At 38.4% G+C, this 19,593-nt stretch overlaps 1 protein-coding gene across 1 annotated transcript in view; it reads left to right on the top strand.

The window, feature by feature from the left end:
• csmd2 (CUB and Sushi multiple domains 2) overlaps window positions 1-19,593 on the top strand; it is a 296,611-nt gene that overhangs the window by 184,194 nt on the left and 92,824 nt on the right. The window contains exons 14-25 of the mRNA XM_084424679.1: window positions 1,463-1,789; window positions 3,107-3,301; window positions 4,146-4,284; window positions 5,419-5,606; window positions 6,760-6,948; window positions 7,249-7,365; window positions 9,120-9,335; window positions 9,424-9,612; window positions 11,093-11,262; window positions 11,356-11,512; window positions 11,818-12,009; window positions 17,124-17,250. Of these exons, the coding sequence (XP_084280805.1) occupies window positions 1,463-1,789; window positions 3,107-3,301; window positions 4,146-4,284; window positions 5,419-5,606; window positions 6,760-6,948; window positions 7,249-7,365; window positions 9,120-9,335; window positions 9,424-9,612; window positions 11,093-11,262; window positions 11,356-11,512; window positions 11,818-12,009; window positions 17,124-17,250 (2,206 nt within the window). The remainder of the gene's footprint in view (window positions 1-1,462; window positions 1,790-3,106; window positions 3,302-4,145; window positions 4,285-5,418; window positions 5,607-6,759; window positions 6,949-7,248; window positions 7,366-9,119; window positions 9,336-9,423; window positions 9,613-11,092; window positions 11,263-11,355; window positions 11,513-11,817; window positions 12,010-17,123; window positions 17,251-19,593) is intronic.

Here is a 19,593-nt window from a genome sequence, read left to right on the forward strand (position 1 = left end):
GACAACCCTTACCCAAAAAAATACATTCCACACCCACATGATCACATTTGGGAGGTTGGTGCACCATTATTACTGTCTGAGCACGTTAGAAAGTGAATCTAATGGCGGTGTCTTTAGTAAAGTATGTCCCCACCGATGCTTCCTCTCAGCGGCTGAGCCAAGCCAATGTGACAGTTCATTTAATGCATTTAGTTGCTTTATTTAGTGTATCAGGGTCTTATAACGAAGTTAGCGGATTTAACCGAACTGAAGAAAGCTAATTTGAGAAGTAAATTATTTGTAAGAATGCAAGCAGTTGATGCACTTGCTTGCTTCCGAAAGAGAAAGTTGTTTGTGGCATTTAAATGCTTGAAATGAGTGTCACAGCATATAATGTTGTTTGGCAGTTAATGCTTGTCCAACTTGTTTTGATATTATTGTTCTTTCTCTATTATTTGGATTCATGTATACCGTCAATTTGCCTCAGACTGTAGTCGTTTGTCACTATAATGGCTACCATCTTATTACATCAATTGAAATGCAGTTGACTCACATCTTTGTTTTTTTGCTATTTTATGTCATTATTATTAGCTCAGACTGAGAAGTCATTCATATGAGGTGGAACCGTAACAATCCGTCTTCAGTCCACCACTGAGCTCATTTTCATTCTCCCCATGGCTATTTACTGATGCTTATTGCCCTCTCAGGTTTGTCTCAAATCCTGAAAATGAGTTTATGTCTGCGAATAATCCCAGCAGATAAACCCTGTCTTTCCCTGCAACATCTTCAGCCATTGTCTTCTGCAATGGGCACAATCACAATATACACACAAAGGCGTCATATACCTAATATATACTGTATATATATATTTTACTATTATTTTATCCCCTCACTTGGCGCGCTTTGCAGGCTACATGAGTAAGAAAAACAGTGTAGTACTTTATCAAGGTAGGCCCTGTTTATGTAAAGGGGGGAGGGGATTCGAGTTAAGTCTTCCATTGGTCTGACAAACAGAGTCCCACCCTAAACACCATTGGTTGAGCCAACGTTGCTGTGTCAGGTTGCTCGGGATGCTTTAACAGACAGTGTTTACATAAAAATGACTGACTGATGGTTGTCTCGGTGCATTAATCTGCAAGTATGTTTACATCAAATTGAGCAAATCACCTTTAGGAGGAACTAGTAACAAAAAAACGAGAGTGAACATTTCATAATATGTCTGATCTCAAGGTCTTGAGGGGTCTTGTACCTAGAAATTCTCTTTAAAGGTCCTGCTATCGCAACATGCACATCCTCCAAGCTGTATTTTTTTTCCTGTCCTGTCTCGCTGCATTGTTTAAGCAACAACAAATGACCTCCCTATGCATTGTGAATTGATTTTAGCTTCAGTGGTGGTTTTAATTTCCAGTTTGCCTCGCAGCTCGACGTACGACACCTCCTGTGTTTAACAGTTGCTTGTTTTATCTCTTTGTCCCTTTCTCAGTTTCGTGTTTCTTCAACTTTACAACTCCATCTGGGGTTTTGCTATCACCAAACTACCCTCAAGAGTACGGAAACAACATGCACTGTGTGTGGCTGATCATCGCCAAACCCGAGAGCCGCATCAACTTAGCCTTCAACGACCTGAGCATGGAGAAACAATTTGACTTTCTGTCCATTAAAGACGGCGGCAAGGCAGAGTCGCCAATTCTTGGCACCTTCTCTGGAGATGTGCTGCCGTCACCCATCACTACCAGTGGCCACGTGGCCCGACTGGAATTTCTGACTGATCATACCTATACAGACCGTGGCTTCAACATCACTTTCACCAGTACGTTTTAAAGACAGCTCTATATTCGTGACTTTTCTTTTTTGTTTTGTGGTAAAAATAAATCACGTATTCAAGTTATTTTGGGCAAACCTGTTCATACTTGTTTATGTCTAACATCACATTGAAGTTGGAGACCAAAAAATCATTTTAAGATGTATAATAGATAATAGCGTTTAGATGTTTTGTCAGTGGTAGTATGCACTAAATTTGAAAAGCTTCTGGAAGTTAAAAGAGTTCAGAAGTTGTTTTGTTATATGAGATGGATAAAGTTTTATTTTTCCCCTCTAGGGAGAATTGTCTGTATATTGCAACTGAATATCTGTCGTCCTTCAGTAATCACTATTCACGGGGCATAGCGTATGGCAGAGGAATTGATAGATGCTTGAGTATCCATGTGAGGAAGAACAACAAGAGCCACAGATTTAATTAAAATTTATTTCCAAATACATATATAATTAAATAAAGCCACAGTTAATTGAAGCTGTCGGGAGGTGATCCCACATGGTTTGACTCCCCATGTGCCGGGTTTTTGGGGGAGTGGGAGGGATGCTCCAATTATTCATGTTAATTAAGGAGATGACAAACTCCATCGAACGGCTTGTTGGCACATGATGGTGATGGATTACACACACAATCTTGGTTTGAGATCTTCTTGAGTCAACAAGGAATTCATGCCCATTGCCTGACTGGAAACACAATAAGAACAATAATAAGTTTTACAGTACATTGAGCATTAATGTCTATGACAGTGTCAGTCGATGACATTAGGATGCGTTTGGCATACGCTTTTATCCAAAAGGATACATTTTGTCTTTCTTCATGATCCCAGGAATCAAACCCTTGACCTTGGTGGTGTTAGAGCCACGCTATAGCAGGAATGAACAGATTTGCTGGAGAGATTTTGTCTGCTGATAATACATCTTATCTGAAGTCCTATCGATAAGTACTGAGTAGCTCCAAGCTTCCCACTGAAGCAAGAAACTTGGGGAGGCACATAAATCAATATTTCGTTCCAACTAAAATTAATTAGTGCAGTTATACAGCTGAAACGATGAGCCACAAAGTTTTCACTTCAATGGGCACATTGAGAACTCCCTCTTTAATTTATTTGAGGCCTTGTAAAAGTTGTCCATTTTATAACAAAATGTGGACAGTCACTGGACAGGGATAAAAAAATGAAAACAAAAATCTCAAATGTTCCAGTTAAATACAAAAATGTAAGCTCTGTTGATGCTGTGCCCAGTTTTTTTCCCATTTAGGTCAAAGTTAGCATGCACTTCTCTTCCATATTTCATTGTTTTTCACCCCCCCCTGCAGCGTTTCGACACAACGAATGTCCCGACCCTGGCGTGCCAGTAAACGGAAAGCGATTTGGTGAGAGTCTACAGCTTGGCAGCTCCATCTCTTTCCTGTGTGAGGAGGGGTTCATGAAGACCCACGGATCTCAGACTATCTCCTGCATTCTCAAAGATGGAAATGTTGTGTGGGACAACGCTGTACCACGTTGTGAAGGTGTGTCCTCTCTCTAATAAATATGCACATTTAATAATTCACAAGTTTGCTTGTAACAAAACTGATTCTTACAAGAAAAAAAAAACATCCTCTCATTTAATGAAATGTGCTGCTGTATGCTACAAATCATTTTATGACATTTGTCAAGCAATGCTTTTAATAGATGTCCTTGAGTACACTGAGTTAAGTGATGAGATCATCCATTTCCCATTGAACACATTCTGTTTCCAGATTTTGCATTTTAGGAAAAACACTCACTGACTTATCTGTTTTATGTATTTGATTAACCAGACTTATCCACTATCACTAAGCCTAACGGGTTTATTTGTCCTTTTAAATCATATGAGTTAAATAGATAGTATATTAGGGAAAGACGAAGAAATGGAATATGTTGTTGATAAATATGTGGTCATGCAATACACCACAAAGAACAAGATGTGATGTTACTCTAGGTCTTCTGTTTTTAAATCAAAAATGAGAAATGATAGCACATTTAAATGTGGAATTGCATCATCAACTCCACTTTCCAACACAGCAAACCTGCAGATTTTAAAGTTTCATAAGTTCATAAGTTTCTAGCGAGGCTGAAATAGTGGTCTCTCTGAAGGAAACTTGTTTTTGTGTGCGCAATCTTTCCCTCTCTTCCTAAGTTTTCACTTTTGTTTTGCCTTTTATTGCTCTTTCCTTCTGGTTTCATTCCATCCTTTTGGATTCCATTGGATTTACCGTTTATATTCAGCATGTGAAAATCAAAGGGGGAAAAAATAAATTGTCCTTAATCAATATAACAATAAAATAGCAATTCTGAATCTTTTTCTATGTGTCATCTTCTCCTGTTCTTTAGCTCCATGTGGTGGAAACTTAAAGGCTTCCAGCGGCATTATTCTGTCCCCGGGCTGGCCTGAGCTTTATAAAGAGGCCCTCAATTGTGAGTGGATCATCGAGGCCCTGCCAGGATATCCTATCAAGATCATCTTTGACAAGTACGTACAAGACTTCTCTTTCTCTTTTCTGTACTGCCATGTTGTTCTTAATAAGGCTCCCTGTTTCATTTCCCCTCCTATCTTTCATTCTATTGGTTATCATCATTTCATAAATAGGTCACTAGTGCACTGCAGATATACCATCTATCACTATAGACTTGGAATAAGAGGATCCGGCTATTCATTTTCCTGACTATCACAGGGATTCATTCAGAATCAATATTATCATCTTTCACCTCTTCCTATATGAAATGACTTCATATGTGCTTGTTGAACATTTAATTAAATAAAACAAGGGCATCAAATGCTTCCCTTCACTGCTAGAACAGCCTCCATTTTGTTTTTTGTTTTCTTGTTTTCTTCAGTTTTCTTCATTTGTGTGTATGTGTTGTCCTGGTATTCCCTACATTATGGGGAACAAATGTCCCCACAATTATTGTAATACCAGTAAATGTTGTCCTTGTGGGGACATTTTTGTTGGTCCCTGTGATGAAACAAGCTTATACATCTTACAGAATGATCTTTTTCGAAAATCTAAAATAGCAGAAGGTTTGGTAACACTTTACTGTTGTTACTAAACCAAACCCTCATCTTAACCCTATAGTAAGTACATGTAGTCAATTATTATTAGTGCTGAAATGTATAATTACTCTGTAATATTGACACCTTAAAAATGAAGTGTAACTGAATGTTTTGTGTGATGGATAGGTTTAGGGAAAGGGTTAGTGTAAGGAGATAGAATATACAGTTTGTACAGTATAAAACCATGTTAATGGAATGTCCCCATAAAGCATGGAAACCCAACGTGTGTGTGTGTGCAGTTTGCATCTTCTATGAACTGTTGTTTCAGAGGTGAGGCTAGTGGGACAGCTGATGTTTTCTACAGTATCTGACTGTGAGTACAGAAAGCAGCAGGGCCGCTGCTGCAGGAAACTCAAACAACACATGCCACTTTAGAGTGAGCTGGGTTTTCAGTTTGATGTAGTGTCTTTCAGAATGATGTAGGGTCTCTATTCTAGCTAGAATAGGTGGTATCCTGCTGGAACACAAGCCAGTAGGACTGGGATGAATCCATGTAGCCTCACTTTGTGGTGATGCTGCCATGCTTATGCATTGCACTATTCTGATCAACAGATTCCGAACGGAGGTAAACTATGATGTTCTCGAGGTACGGGACGGACGCTATCCTTCTTCCCCTCTGATTGGTAGTTACCAGGGTACACAGGTCCCGCAGTTCCTCATCAGCACCTCGAACTTCATCTACCTGCTCTTCACCACCGACAAGAGCCACTCTGACATCGGCTTTCGCATCCGATATGAGAGTATGATGGTCTACTATTGTATTTATAACTGTTTTGATCTGAATAGGGCTAGGGCATACATTTCAGGAATAAATTTTGGTATCACTTTTGTAATTTAAAGTCTGTTCAAGTAATGTTTACCACCTTTGACCATAAATTGAAACGGCTACAATTACAAAAACCCTTGGCTAAAAAAGTGATATTTCTCTTTCAGGTTTAAGGGCTACAAACTAAACAGTTTTATTGTCAATAATTATGGTACTTTAACACACTTTGTTAAAAAATGCACATGGTAGACTATCACAAAACGATTAATTGCATTGTTCAAACTAAAACACGTGATAAGTGTAATTTATGTTCAAACTGTCTTACAATGCTGAGAGTTTTGTCAAAGCGTGCTAGTTAGATAAAGCTTGATATTATCTTCTCCTCAATGCATTTCATGGCCGCAATTAAAAGGATCTGATAGTACAGATACCTGTGAATACTGTCAGCTATGAAGGAATCATTAAAAATAATAGCCACATGCTCTTTACTATGCAACGTTTTTAATCAAGTCCTGTAATTATGATATAATAGGATGGTAATTATGCTGTGAGATGATTTCAGTCATGCACAAACACGACACATGCAACATTAGACTGCACACGAGAACATACACACGAGACTGCAGAACTAGCTCCGTCACAGTGTTGTGAACTGAACGAATGGCTTTTAGGCTGGTATGACTCATGTTTATAACCTTTTCTTGTTGTTTCTCTATAAATCTCAGTTCATCTTAAATTATTGAGTGCATCAACTCAAGCAGAAAGTGCTGAAGAATAATGCAACCTTTGAATGATCCGAATAAGCAGAACAATTCCATAAACTTGTTAGAGGCTTATAGTCTGGCCAGTTACTGATAAGCTGATAATTATTTTATGTAGTAGCCGATAGCAAATAAATCGATCATATTAAAATGCTATACTATTTTGTCTATATAAATAAAAAATAAAATCAGTCATTTTTGCAGGGAGTTTTGGCATCACAACGTTATAATGTACAACAACAACAAAAAAAACGGATTTTGAGATTTCATAATGCATTTAGGATACATTTTCTGGCATGAAAATACACCTGAGTGAATCATCATACGTTGTTTTCCACTTACATTTTTGTCTATTCCCCTCTCAAGCCTTGCAACTCCAGTCGGACCATTGCGTTGATCCCGGAATCCCAGTCAATGGTCAGCGCCATGGCAATGATTTTTACGTGGGAGCTTTGGTGACGTTTAGTTGCGAAGCAGGATACACCCTCAGTGACCACGAGCCCCTCGAGTGTGAACCCAACTTCCAGTGGAGTCGGCCCCTGCCCAGCTGTGATGGTACGGTGCACTCTTTACTAAAGGACACATTAAGGTACAGGTCATTTATTCAAGCACGATTTCGCTCCCAGACTGGAAGGGCCTTTACGGTTTGAAGCTACCCTTTCCGCTCCCTTCTCCTATTCCACTAGGCTTTGAATATTTAAGGCCATTATTGATTTTTCCCCTTGGGTGATGATAGGAATAATTCGCCTCCATATACTGATGTCCTTCGGAAGGACACTTCCTATAACGTTTGTTTTAGCAGGGTTAAGCTCAGCGTTTTGACAAATAGTCTTTATCCTTTTCTCTTTCCTCTAGCACTATGTGGAGGGTTTATTCAGGGTAACAGCGGCACTATTCTGTCCCCTGGGTTTCCTGATTTCTACCCCCATAACCTCAACTGTACCTGGATGATTGAGACTTCACATGGTAAAGGTGAGATCGCTTTTTGGTGATGTTTCTTTCTTTCACAGCAATAGACAAACAGTTTTATAAAATGACCCACGAACACTAATATGTTTCCATGTCTTTACTGAACACACATCGTAAACAATACGATATTTAATAACTGTTTCACCCTCTTTTGGAAGCTGCAACCTCCTCCAAATGGTTTGTGTAATTGTAAAATCAGACCTGAACAACAGAATTTGCACCATCTCTCTTTACAAAACTGGTTCAGTTCAGTTCTGATGCCTATGGCATGAATCACTCTCTCATTGGGTCATGCCAAATTGTTTCATTCCATTTGAGGCACTCCAAAAAGTGCATTTTCTACATGAATTTTTCCATCAATGATAACAAGTGGAAACATTTTGAAATCTATACAACTATTTTTTGATCTGTCCTCTGTGAAACATCCACATTCTCTTGTGGACTTCAAACAAGTGGCATTGTTTCTTCTTCCACTGTTTTCTGTGTCATAATCACCTGGACTGAAATGTTAGCATGTTCCAGATATATCTGTAAGTCTTTAGCTTACACTCCAGTATTCTTCTTGCAAGAACGCCCACTCCAAGGAAGAGAAGCTATGCCTGTCTTACCATCAACTGATAAACATCAAGGCTTTTAGAGATATTTTTCAAGCCTTTTCTAGCTTTATGCATGTCAACAATCCTTCCTCTTTGCTGTTCAGAGACCTCTTTTGTTCGAGATGCAGTTAACATAAGGGCAATGCTTCTTTTGAATAGCAAACTCCAAAATTGAGCTTTTTTGTTTTTTTGTACAGAGAGGCTCTGCCTAACACCTCCAATCTCATCTCATTGACTGAACAGGTTAGCTGATGCCAACTTTTGGAGAAATCATTAGCCTGGGGTTTGACATGCTTTGTGTGTTCAGTACTGAGTTGAAAATGCATCATTGCTTGTGCATTTTGTCTATTGTAATTTATTTCTACGACTAGAAATCAAGGTAAATTCAAAGGTTTGACATATGTTTTCCTGCAACTGTATGCGGGTTGAAGCCTTCATGAACTCTTAAGCCCCATTCAAACTGCCAGCGACACGCAGCGACAAAGCGACATGATCCCATTCATTTTCAATGGAGGGCTGGCGACTTCCGGCAACACGCGCGACAGTGACCGTTGGCGACAGAATGTAGGCGTGTCAAGCTACATTATACGTGACAACATTTCAGAAATTTGAACTTTATGCAAATGAGCAGCAAATTTCGCGAGTGACAACCAATGGGAGTGAAGACTGTCAGTGCCAGTGGAGCTCACGTCACCGTCTCGAGTGCAGGCAAGACAGGACAAAGTTCCGAAGCGATTTCAACATTTTATACGATTTGACTGTAGCTACATACATGGAAATAATAAAATGATGCATGGAAATGAAACTGTCGGCAGTCTTAGTGAGTTTGATTCATACATTGATAGGTCGTGTTGTTTATTATATGATGCAATGAGCAGTTACGCTCTGCTGCAGTTCATTTACAGTTTCCCCTGCATTATGTTGATTATTAAGGACAAGAAAAGTTTAATTTAACTTTTAAGTGTAATTCCTATTCAAATTAGAACGATATCTTAGTTTTATCTATTATTTGGGATATGGCCAGACATGCGGTCAACCAATAACATTAGAGCGACAGCACTGGGAACGCCCACAAGCGTCTTCACAGTACAAAGACATATGGTCTGAATGGGGCTTAAAGTTGATGTATTTCTTGTGTTTTTCTCCTCTCAATCTCTGCAGGTGTTCAGTTTACCTTCCACACCTTTCACCTGGAGAGTCCGCACGACCACCTTTTAGTGACAGAAAATGGTAGCTTCTCTCAACCTCTGTGGAGATTGACCGGGTCTACGCTGCCACCCCCTCTCAGCGCTGGACTCTTCGGCAACTACACCGCTCAGATCCGTTTCCTCTCAGACTTCTCTGTGTCCTATGAGGGCTTCAACATCACTTTCTCAGGTAGAGAGCTTTGTACAGTCGCTTAAACAACATGACATTTATAACAAAAGAAGCTACAAAATATCAATCCTTCTCCTGTTGCTTTCAGAATACGATCTTGAGCCTTGCGAAGATCCCGGCGTCCCCCCCTTCAGCACTCGTAAAGGGCTGCAGTTCGGGGTGGGGGATGCGTTCATCTTCTCCTGTTTTCCGGGGTACCGTCTCGAGGGGCCTGCGAGGGTGGTGTGTCTAGGGGGGCGTCGGCGGGTGTGGAGTTCCCCTCTGCCAAGGTGTGTTGGTAGGTGGTCACATGCTTTTCATTTTGCTTTGTTTGCAAATTCTACAATATATTCCCTCTCGTGCTCAGAGACACACGCTTATGCACATCTACACGTTTCAGAGTTCTCTAAAACTTCATATCTCAAAGTAAATGGCTAAAGCAGCCCCATTTCAGAGTTCTGCCGATTACCAGATTCACAGACTCAAGGTTATGACTCACTATCTGACTATGGTGGATATCAGCATATAAGTATATTGGAGGCCAGGCTTCTTCAATTATTATTAGGGGTTCAAGCATGAAATGCTGAAACCCTATTGTAATTGTAAGGATTCGTAAAACGCATCGTGCAGGCCAAACCGAAAGGCCTAGAGACGTGAAACCTGGCCAGATTGTAGGCCTCAATTTAGCCTATAAATCCTAAATAAAAACTCAGAACTTCACAAAAATTGGTGAGCATATGTGACATAACATCATAAAGAAGCATGCAAAATTGTATGGAGATCGGACCATAGGTGGCGCTATATAACTGTTAAAAAGCTTAAAAACCATATATTTCCTATGGTATATTGCCTGTATTGGCTGTAAATGGTGTTTTCCATCTATTATGTCAGTGGTTACATGCTTGCTAAATAAAAGTTAATAACTTTTGATGCCTTAAAGGCCTTAATTGCTTGAACCCCGATAAATGCTGCTTGCAGCTTTAATTATTATTATTATTATTATTTTATTTTATGTTCCAGTTGAAGTAAGTAATTAGGTATTATGTAATTTCTGCTGCAATATCTGGCTTATCCTTGATTCATATTTGTTTACGACTCTTGTGGAACTAGGTCAGCTCTTTCTAAACATGTTCATGTTTATGGAATGCATGACATTGATCACAATACAGTATTAGTTGTTGGGCTATATTTATTTATTTATTTATTTATTGGGATATTTAATAGTACATGCTCATTCCTCTTTTTTACATTTAGATTACTTTTGCGGTCATCTAATGCTCACATAAAATTAATCTTTTAAAACACTAATTCAATAACACTCTTTAATGTAATCTTTAGCAAATCTCAAAATAAAATCTATTTTTCATATTGTACATTATAATGTTGTGATGACTAAATGACTTGTAATATTTAAACACTTAATTTATAGGTTATCGTCCATAATATCACAATAATTATTGACTAAGAAAGGTACGTGTATAATTACTATAGCCTTGCATCCCTAGTCAGTTGTATTTAATTATTTGTATTCACATCTTCTCAGAACAGACCTGCAAACCTGGCAGCATTGTCATTGTCAAAAAGTTTAAATTTGATTGAACTTTCATTTGTGTAGTTTAATATCCTAGCAGAATTAGGTCCATAAATTGATTTGCACTCATTCAGAAACACAATAGCCCCTGTTTGCCAGCATGAGTGTATAATGTGTGTTTGTGATTATCCTGAGATCGTGGGTGATTCGTCAGAGGTCATTTGACTTCTTACCTCCCTTTCTACAGCTGAATGCGGATCGTCTGTAACCGGGAAACAAGGAGTTTTACTCTCTCCCAACTACCCTGGATATTACGGTAACAATCATGAGTGCATCTACTCCATTCAAACCCAACCCGGTAAAGGCATCCAGCTCCGAGCACGGGATTTCCGCCTGGAGGAGGATGACATTATTAAGGTGTTTGTGACTTAGTGTTCATTTGTGCTTGTGTGTAATGCTTGTTTGTAAATTCTGCAATGACTGTATGTGTCTTTTTTATGTGTCTTTCAGGTGTATGACGGTAGCAGTAGCAGTTCCCGACTGCTGGGCACCTTCACAGGCACAGAGCTGATGGATGTCACTTTAAACAGCACGTCCAGCACCATGTGGCTCGAGTTCATTAGTAATAGCGACAATACCAGCAAAGGTTTTGAGCTGCACTTCACCAGTGAGTAGCACATTGACATCTTGCAGTCCTCACACAGCAGTGCAGAGATAGATAGATAGATAGATAGATAGATAGATAGATAGATAGATAGATAGATAGATAGATAGATAGATAGATAGATAGATAGATAGATAGATAGATAGATAGATAGATAGATCAGACAAACCATGGTATATATACACATTTCTTAAGACTTCTATGTGAATTTCCCTTTAAGGATTTGTAAAGGAATTATATATACAGTGCATACACCAGAGGAGAGGTTTTCAAGGACATAGTCTTTTTTTTCTTTTTCTTTTTTGCAGGTTTTGAGTTGGTGAAGTGTGAAGACCCAGGTGTGCCTCAGTTTGGCTTTAAACGGGAGGACAAAGGTCACTTTGCAGGCAGCACGGTGTCATATAGCTGTGATCCTGGCTACAGTTTAAAGGGCCCGGAGGTTTTGACGTGTCTCAGAGGGGAGAGGAGAGCATGGGACAGCCCCCTCCCACTGTGTGTGGGTAAGACACTGCTGAATGCTCACACTCATTCACAATACCTTCCCCAGGAAAGCCAATTATTGCGTGGATGGTTCTGAACCATAAGTGGACCACATCAGATGTTAGGCTCTTTAACTGATAAACACGCAACCTGTCAACAATAATTATTTACTTAATGTAGCCAATAATCTTTAAAGCCTTTCAATCTTTAAATGTAAATATATATTTAAATTTTTTTTTTTTTATTATTAATGTTGTACTATAATATTAGTATAACTGTATTATATTGAATTATAAAGATCATTTTATAATCAAATCTAAATGAATATATAATAATTTTTATTTAATTAAATGAATGGTTATATATTAAATTGTTCATATATAATTGTTATACACTATATCTATTTATTTGTTTATTTATTTTTCTGTAGAAGAGGTTAAAGTTCTTGGTAGGAGAAGAAAAAAGTTTGGGAATTTTAAGCGATCAGCTTCCAAGTATTTCTCATCACTTCCTCTAGCTGTATTAGTATTTCATCACAAACTTTAAATCTGCCACATGGCCTTCTATGATGCACTCTGAGAAATTGCTTCATGAATATGAACCCCCAAAGCGGAGAGAGTTTGATTAATTTGAGCGCTCTTTTTTTTTCTTTTTTTTTTCTTCTTCTTCATCTGTGTGCATCTTCTACCACCCACCCTTAAACTCAGCCTGGGTTCTGCTCAATGTGAGTTTATCACAGACCCGCTTCTGCAGTGCTGTTGAATTTTGAATTATAGTGCATTCCACCTGAGCCTATGGAGACCTTTAGGCAAAATTGAAATGCCCATATAGAGAGGGGAGAAATGGAACGAGGTATGAGCAAATATTTTTCATCCGCCACAACAGGAAACCTAACTAGTACTGTAGAAAACAGAGGGTGGACAGTGAGAAATGAGAAGTTGGTGAGAGTAAGAGAAAGAGGGAGAGAATGAGAGAGCAAGAAATTTAGTTTTATGACTTACGAAGCAGGTCATCCCAGGAGTTGAAGAAGATGGGTTTGTTTCATTGTGATTTATGGCTCTGCTGTCCACTATGGGAACATTTGTCAGAAATTCATATGAGATAAAAAAAAAAAAACCTGCTGGAACAAGAACAAGAGAGACAGATGAAAGTAAAAAAAAAATATATATAATAATATAAAAATCTCAACAATAAGATATACAAATAAAACAATCTTGTGCAAACCCTCTTTTGGCATTGCAAAACTACTGTCAGGATTTACTGAAGACACGCACTGAAAGATCAGCGTATCACCTTATTGCATATGCATTTGTTTCCTTTTCAGAAGCAAAATTAATAGGAGAAGAGTATTTAAATCAATCATGCAAGGTGATTTACTAAGGTTTGCGTTTGCCAATTTACTGGTATTTGCGCTGGCCAAAAAAAGCATTTCTTAAACCAGACGCTAATTTGCGCCGCTCTTGGTAGATTGCGTTGGTCATTATGGAAATTATGTTCTTTAATTTGCGCTTTGTCAGTAGATCACACGCAGAACTTTCCACTCACATCTGCACTTTTTTTTTGGAATAGCGCTCTCACGCTAATTCAGTTCAGTAAATCTGGCCCTAAATATAGTAAGATTTGAGTTTAACACAGAAAAACAAACATTATTCACAATTCAATATATTCTTTTTAAACCTAATAATACCTAATACCTATATATACCTATATACTATTTTGCTTACAATTTTGTATGTAAAATATATCTTGTTTTTAAGAAATTTCAGATGTTTGTTTGGGAAAAGACTAAAAATATCTTCAACTTTTGCATTCAACAATTGATTTTTGTTCTATGCTGCACCAACAGAAATGATCAAAAGTGTCTCTTTGTGTCTATGATCATACCCTTCAGGATGTATGGCAATGGCTTGAGAGGCTGAAGTGTGCATTTGAACACATTGCACTTGCATGCTTTGACATGTATATCTCACATGACTACAAACACTGGCCATCGTGCAATTTGTGTCATTGCTTGACCAAGACTCAAGGAGAAATGCGTGTAGGGAAAGTGTCTGAAGCAAATGTGTGAAGTGCCCCTCCACTGACTTGATTGTACTTCGTTCCTATGCTTAAGTAGTTTTGGAGAAATAGTAGAGTCCAACTGGGCTAAAGGCACACCTTAAGAAAACATTTGCTTTTCACTACACTCATGGTGTATGATTGCAAAAAAAAAAAAAAAAAAAAAAAAAAATTGTTTGTACTGAACATTGATAATTTGATTATATGATTAATATATTTTAAATGTGATAGTGTCATTATAAATATGGTGATTATCCCTAAGGTGGACCCCCAACTTAATATATAATATTTACCATCTGAATCTAACCATGTCATGTCAACAAATAGAAAAGTCAGCCAGCTATTTATTATCATGTTAATTACTGTGCCTTTACCCCCAACAGTACCATACTTTTACATAATCTTCCTTTACTGGACATGACTGAAATGTTTATAATCAACCATACACGAATAAAATAAAATAAAAATGAATTCAATTAAAGACTATGGTATCAGATAATTATTAATTTAAACAATTTAAAGGAACACGTTTTGGGATATTCACATTTTAAATTAACATATTTTGTGCCCTAAAGCCACATTTTAAAACACATTACTTCATACATTTGTTTTCATAGAAACTTTGACTTTCGTGAATAAACCAGTTTAAGTAAGATAAACTAAACTGGTTGCTTTACAAAATTTATGCACTTTTAATTTCACTGTCCTCATTTTCCCTGGATACCTGTCAAAACCCAAGGATCGATGAACAGTATCATTATTAGTTGTATATGTAAAGTATATTGTAATAGGGGTGTAACAGTACACATATTTGGTCCGTGTCTTTTGGTTTGGTATGCATACGAATAAAGTTTTTTTAACTACTGCACATGTAGAACATCTCTTTGTGCAGAATGCAATTTCTAACTACCAAGTTTCCCCTCAGGATAAGACAATATCGTTTTGAAATCTGGAAAATAATGAATGACACAGAGTGAGCTGTTGCTGAATAAGTGCACGACCCAAGTTGTCTTGAACATGAGACGTTCTTTATATTAGCGCTTCAAACTAAATCATAAACCTACAAGGCTTTGCCCTACTGTCAGATGCATTTGTTGTTTAATGCGTTTGAGACTTGTATTATTCAGCGCACAACGTACATTTATGGTTGTACACTTGCCTGTAAATGTTATTACAAATTTACGCAGGTATATCCATTTCGCATAAAGACTTATCCTGAAAGCAAGCGAGTCCACAGTATATTTAACTTCAAAGACTTAAAGAATGAGTGCCGGTGTGCATGCACTTCAAATAGAAAGAGTGTATTAGAATGAGAGCGCAATAATTCTAACCTTATTCTGAAGTATGTTGCTAACTTATTTTGCATCCAAAAGTGTAAGCACTTTAAATGTCTTCCCAGTTACAACAGCACCATTCGCTGCAGTGTGTGTTGCTGCCAGTTGCAGCAAAATTGGCCGATGTAGTTTGTTCAGTAAACCACCATTTAATAATAAAAGTTTTGTTTTTTTCCAACGCTTTACTCAAAAATATTAAACCGTGACTTTAAAACCAAGCTACATACCGAACCACCATTTGTGTGTACACCCCTATTCTATACTTAGTCTATCGGCAACTTATCTTAAAAAAAAACAAACATTTTTAATGGTTTTATTAAGATTTACTCTGTATCCTGTCCTGTCCCTGTCCATAGGGTGTATACTGTATGTGTATGTACGAGTGTATACTGTGTAAGGGCACACACATTTGACCTCTTGAAATGATGATGACGATGGCAGGAGTTGGAAATAAGAATCTCACAACTTCCTGATCCGTGAAACTGGAACTGTCACACGTACTGGGCCCAACCTCCTGACAAACAAGTGATTTGTTTCCCCATTGCCAGCTACCACCAGCACCACCATTGCCCCAGTGTAAGATGGATAGTCATGTCTGGTGCAGGACATATTACCAGCACTATCAGTGATATTAGCCAAAGGAAATATGCCCTCCCCAGGGAAGGCTCAATCCTGGAAGTGATATACGGCCACATTATTCACATTATTCAGCTCCGCTCAGTGCTGAATGTATTCTTTTAAAGTGGAAAGTTATACGTGCCCCTTCACCTGATAATGCATTGCTCTACCGCACACTGTGTCCCATCCTTGCTCGAGGGATTTAGGCTATGTCTACATTAATCCGAATACATTTGAAAACTGTGTTTTTGTTTCCAAACGCTCCCCGTCCACACTGGCATTTTTTTTAAAGTTGCTCATCCTCACTGAAACGTCTAAAAATACTTAAATCACCTCATGTATGCGTAAAACATCATAAAATCTCACATGATAATACCAAAAGAGCAGACACAAAGTTTTTACGTTATACTTCTGGCACTATAATATCCCACCACTCAATGTTGCGTCCAGGTTGCGCTCAAAATGGTATGGTCTGAAATGCAATTGTCTGCATGTTTTGCCACAGGACAGCAATTGCGAGTCTGTCATCTTTGCAGGAATGCAATATGAAGATTCTACAAAGGAACAGTTCTCTCTAGCAAGTAGCAACACTATGAAAGTAAATAGCAGAAACGCCAATGGCGGTATAACCATAGATATCTATGTGTAAAATATGCATCACATGATTAAGCAGTTGTTATCGGTTTCAAATACCTCCATTTTCGCAGTCCACTCTAAAATGTAAAATTGATCCACTTGGTAAGATGTTTTCAAAATGCGCCGTCTTTGTTGACAAAAACACCATCTCAGTGTGGACAGAAGGCCAAAAAAAAAAAAGGAAAAAAAAGTGTATTCAAACTAGAACAAATACGTGTGGACAAGGCTTTTTTTCCCACTTGTTTTTAAAGTGAGATTGCTTTAGTTGGTTTTAACTGAGAGAACATTTACACCAAAGACCTGAATTTTTCAGTTATTGACATTCAGTCATTTATAGTCCACATTGAAAATGTATTTAATTCAAACCTGATAATCAATGTTATAATGTAAAATGTTTTTTTTTTTTTTTTTTTTTACTGTTTTGGTGCTTCAGAGCTGTGAGCTGTCATTGAAGGATGGTGCTTTTGTTTATCTCTTTCTTCACCCAGCCGAGTGTGGAGGAACGATTAAAGATGAGCCCATGGGCCGGATTCTGTCTCCTGGTTACCCAGCGCCTTATGAGCACAACTTGCACTGTGTCTGGACTATTGAGGCGGCACTTGGAAGCACCATCGGGTGGGTATCTACTCTTCCATTACCCCCCTCCTCACCATCTGTCCCTTCATCACACTGTTTCTCTTTTGATATGTTCATCTGCCTCGAAATGTAACTTCCAATCTTATCTTCCATCCAATATCTTTGACCTTGAATTTCAAACCATTAACCCATGCTGACGATCCTAAGCTCTGGGAACTTCCTTAATTGAGTCATTCCATGAAAGGAGTCTCATTGTTCACCATATTTGATGCACACACATTTACTTAAGCCCTATGCGGACGGGACTAGTTTAACATGGAGAGGTGGGGTAAAGTAATAATTACCAGAGATTCTCTGTGATTTTAGTTCCGTCCGAATGTGCCATCTCAGTAATGATTACGGACAATGTCAGTAAAGATTACGGCGACTTTTACCTTCAGTAAAAAGGTCCGGAAAAATTACCTCAGGTAATACTAATCCCATGCGAATAGACCCTCTGTAAATATGTATGTAAATATTTCGTCATTTCCTGTTTAAAAGTAGTTTTTTAAGTATGGCGACGCTTGAAAAAGCATTCAGTTGCGTTCTAGACTCTGGGACAAGTCTGTGGCAAAACTCAAGTGTTTTCCACATACCATTCAGATCAGAAAGAAGATCGAAGCACTTGTTAGAGGCACGAAACATCTTTTAGCGCTAGGTAAGTGCCTTTTACCAACACAATCCAATCTGAAGTTATTTAATACATCGTTCGACCGGACATAACTGTTTTATGTAATATAGGTTATATGTGTTTGCGCACGTGATATCAGGAAGCAACGTAATACGCACATGACGACAGGAGGGTGACGGCGATGCGCAAATCGAGTTACCCCTCCCACTTCTGCTATTTTTACTGAGATATCCCATGCGAATTGGCCATTAATATTACATGGTATCCTGTGGTAAAATTACATTACTCCATCTACCCTTGTAAAGTTAATCCCATCCGAATAGGGCTTTTGTTGTCTAAATGGGAACATTCCATATACTTCTATTGTTTTTACATACACCTAGCTATACAGCTAGTTATAAATACTATAAACCTAACCCACACACAAACCCTGACAGAAAACTTTCTGGATTTTTTGACAATTACATTTTTTTTTTTTTTTTTTTTTTTTTACAAAACGAGGATGTCCCCAAAAGGAGGTTTTGTCAGATTTAGCTCACTTCTGGATACAACTTTGTCACTAAAATTTGGTTTAGTATATGTATATGCATATGCATATAATCCAAAATGAAAAACACGTCATCGAATGACTCAATATGTCCATCCTTCTATCCCACCACACTTGCCGTACTGTGTCTAATTGGTTTGATGGTGATATTTGTCAGCTCTCGCCTTAGCCTCAAGCACCGATTGGCTTGCAGGCTGAACACTGGCTCTGCGCATGCCAGTATTGTTCATCGTGCTGTCACAGTCAGCAGGACTCAGAGAAGCTAGGAGGACATTAGCACTTTGGCAGCCCTACAGGCTGACCTCTTCCCTTCCCCAGCAAATCGCCCCCTTTCGCACTAATGAGTGAACATGCCCCCTTGTTAATTGCCACTCGTTTCGCCAGCGTAATTTTGCATGAAATCTCGCTGCTGAGCTCTGCCTAATTTGTCCGGGGCTTTAATTGTGCTGTTTATCAGATACTTTCCCCGCCCTTCATCTAGATAGTTTAAGAGCTCCCAGACACTGTTTTCTTGCTGTGTTAAAGTGGTTCAAAATTGACATTTGATTTGGTGTTGCTGGCTAAAGGCTTTGTAAGGTGCATTGAAGATGTAGAAAGCTCAATCAAATTATCCTTCTATTCTGTATCCTTTGTGTTCATAAATAGTTGGAAATGAGCAATGAGCCGAGTGTAATTATATCATAAGGGTTATTGAGTATCAAACGCTGGTACACCCCTCCAGACGCTCAAGCGAGACGAGCAAGCCATATTTAATAATTCAGGTCACCACCTGTCCTTTTTTGTATAACCATGTAATTTAATACTGTCTGATACTCAGATGTTGCCTGCTTAAAGCCTGTAGTCAGTGTCATGCAATAATTGCCACAAAAAAAACAATTTTCTTACAGTGTTCTTAAGGACAATGTGAAGCGGAGTGCCTGAAGCCCTTTTAACCCCTAAATTGCTGCAACAAGTGGCCTTTTGTGGGTTAGATCATTTATGTTTCCCCAGTCATCTCAATGGCAAAAGTGTCCCAAAGGTTTTTTTGGTGAAAAGTCCCTTATGTTAACCAAGGCTGCATTCATTTGATCAAAACTACAGTAAAACAGTTATTTTATTATATTTAAAATGTAATTTATTCACATGATGGCATGTTCAGTGTCACATGATCCTTCAGAAACCATCC

The sequence above is a fragment of the Rutilus rutilus genome, assembly GCF_951802725.1.
Source record: "Rutilus rutilus genome assembly, chromosome: 11".
Classification (NCBI taxonomy): Eukaryota; Metazoa; Chordata; class Actinopteri; order Cypriniformes; family Leuciscidae; genus Rutilus; species Rutilus rutilus.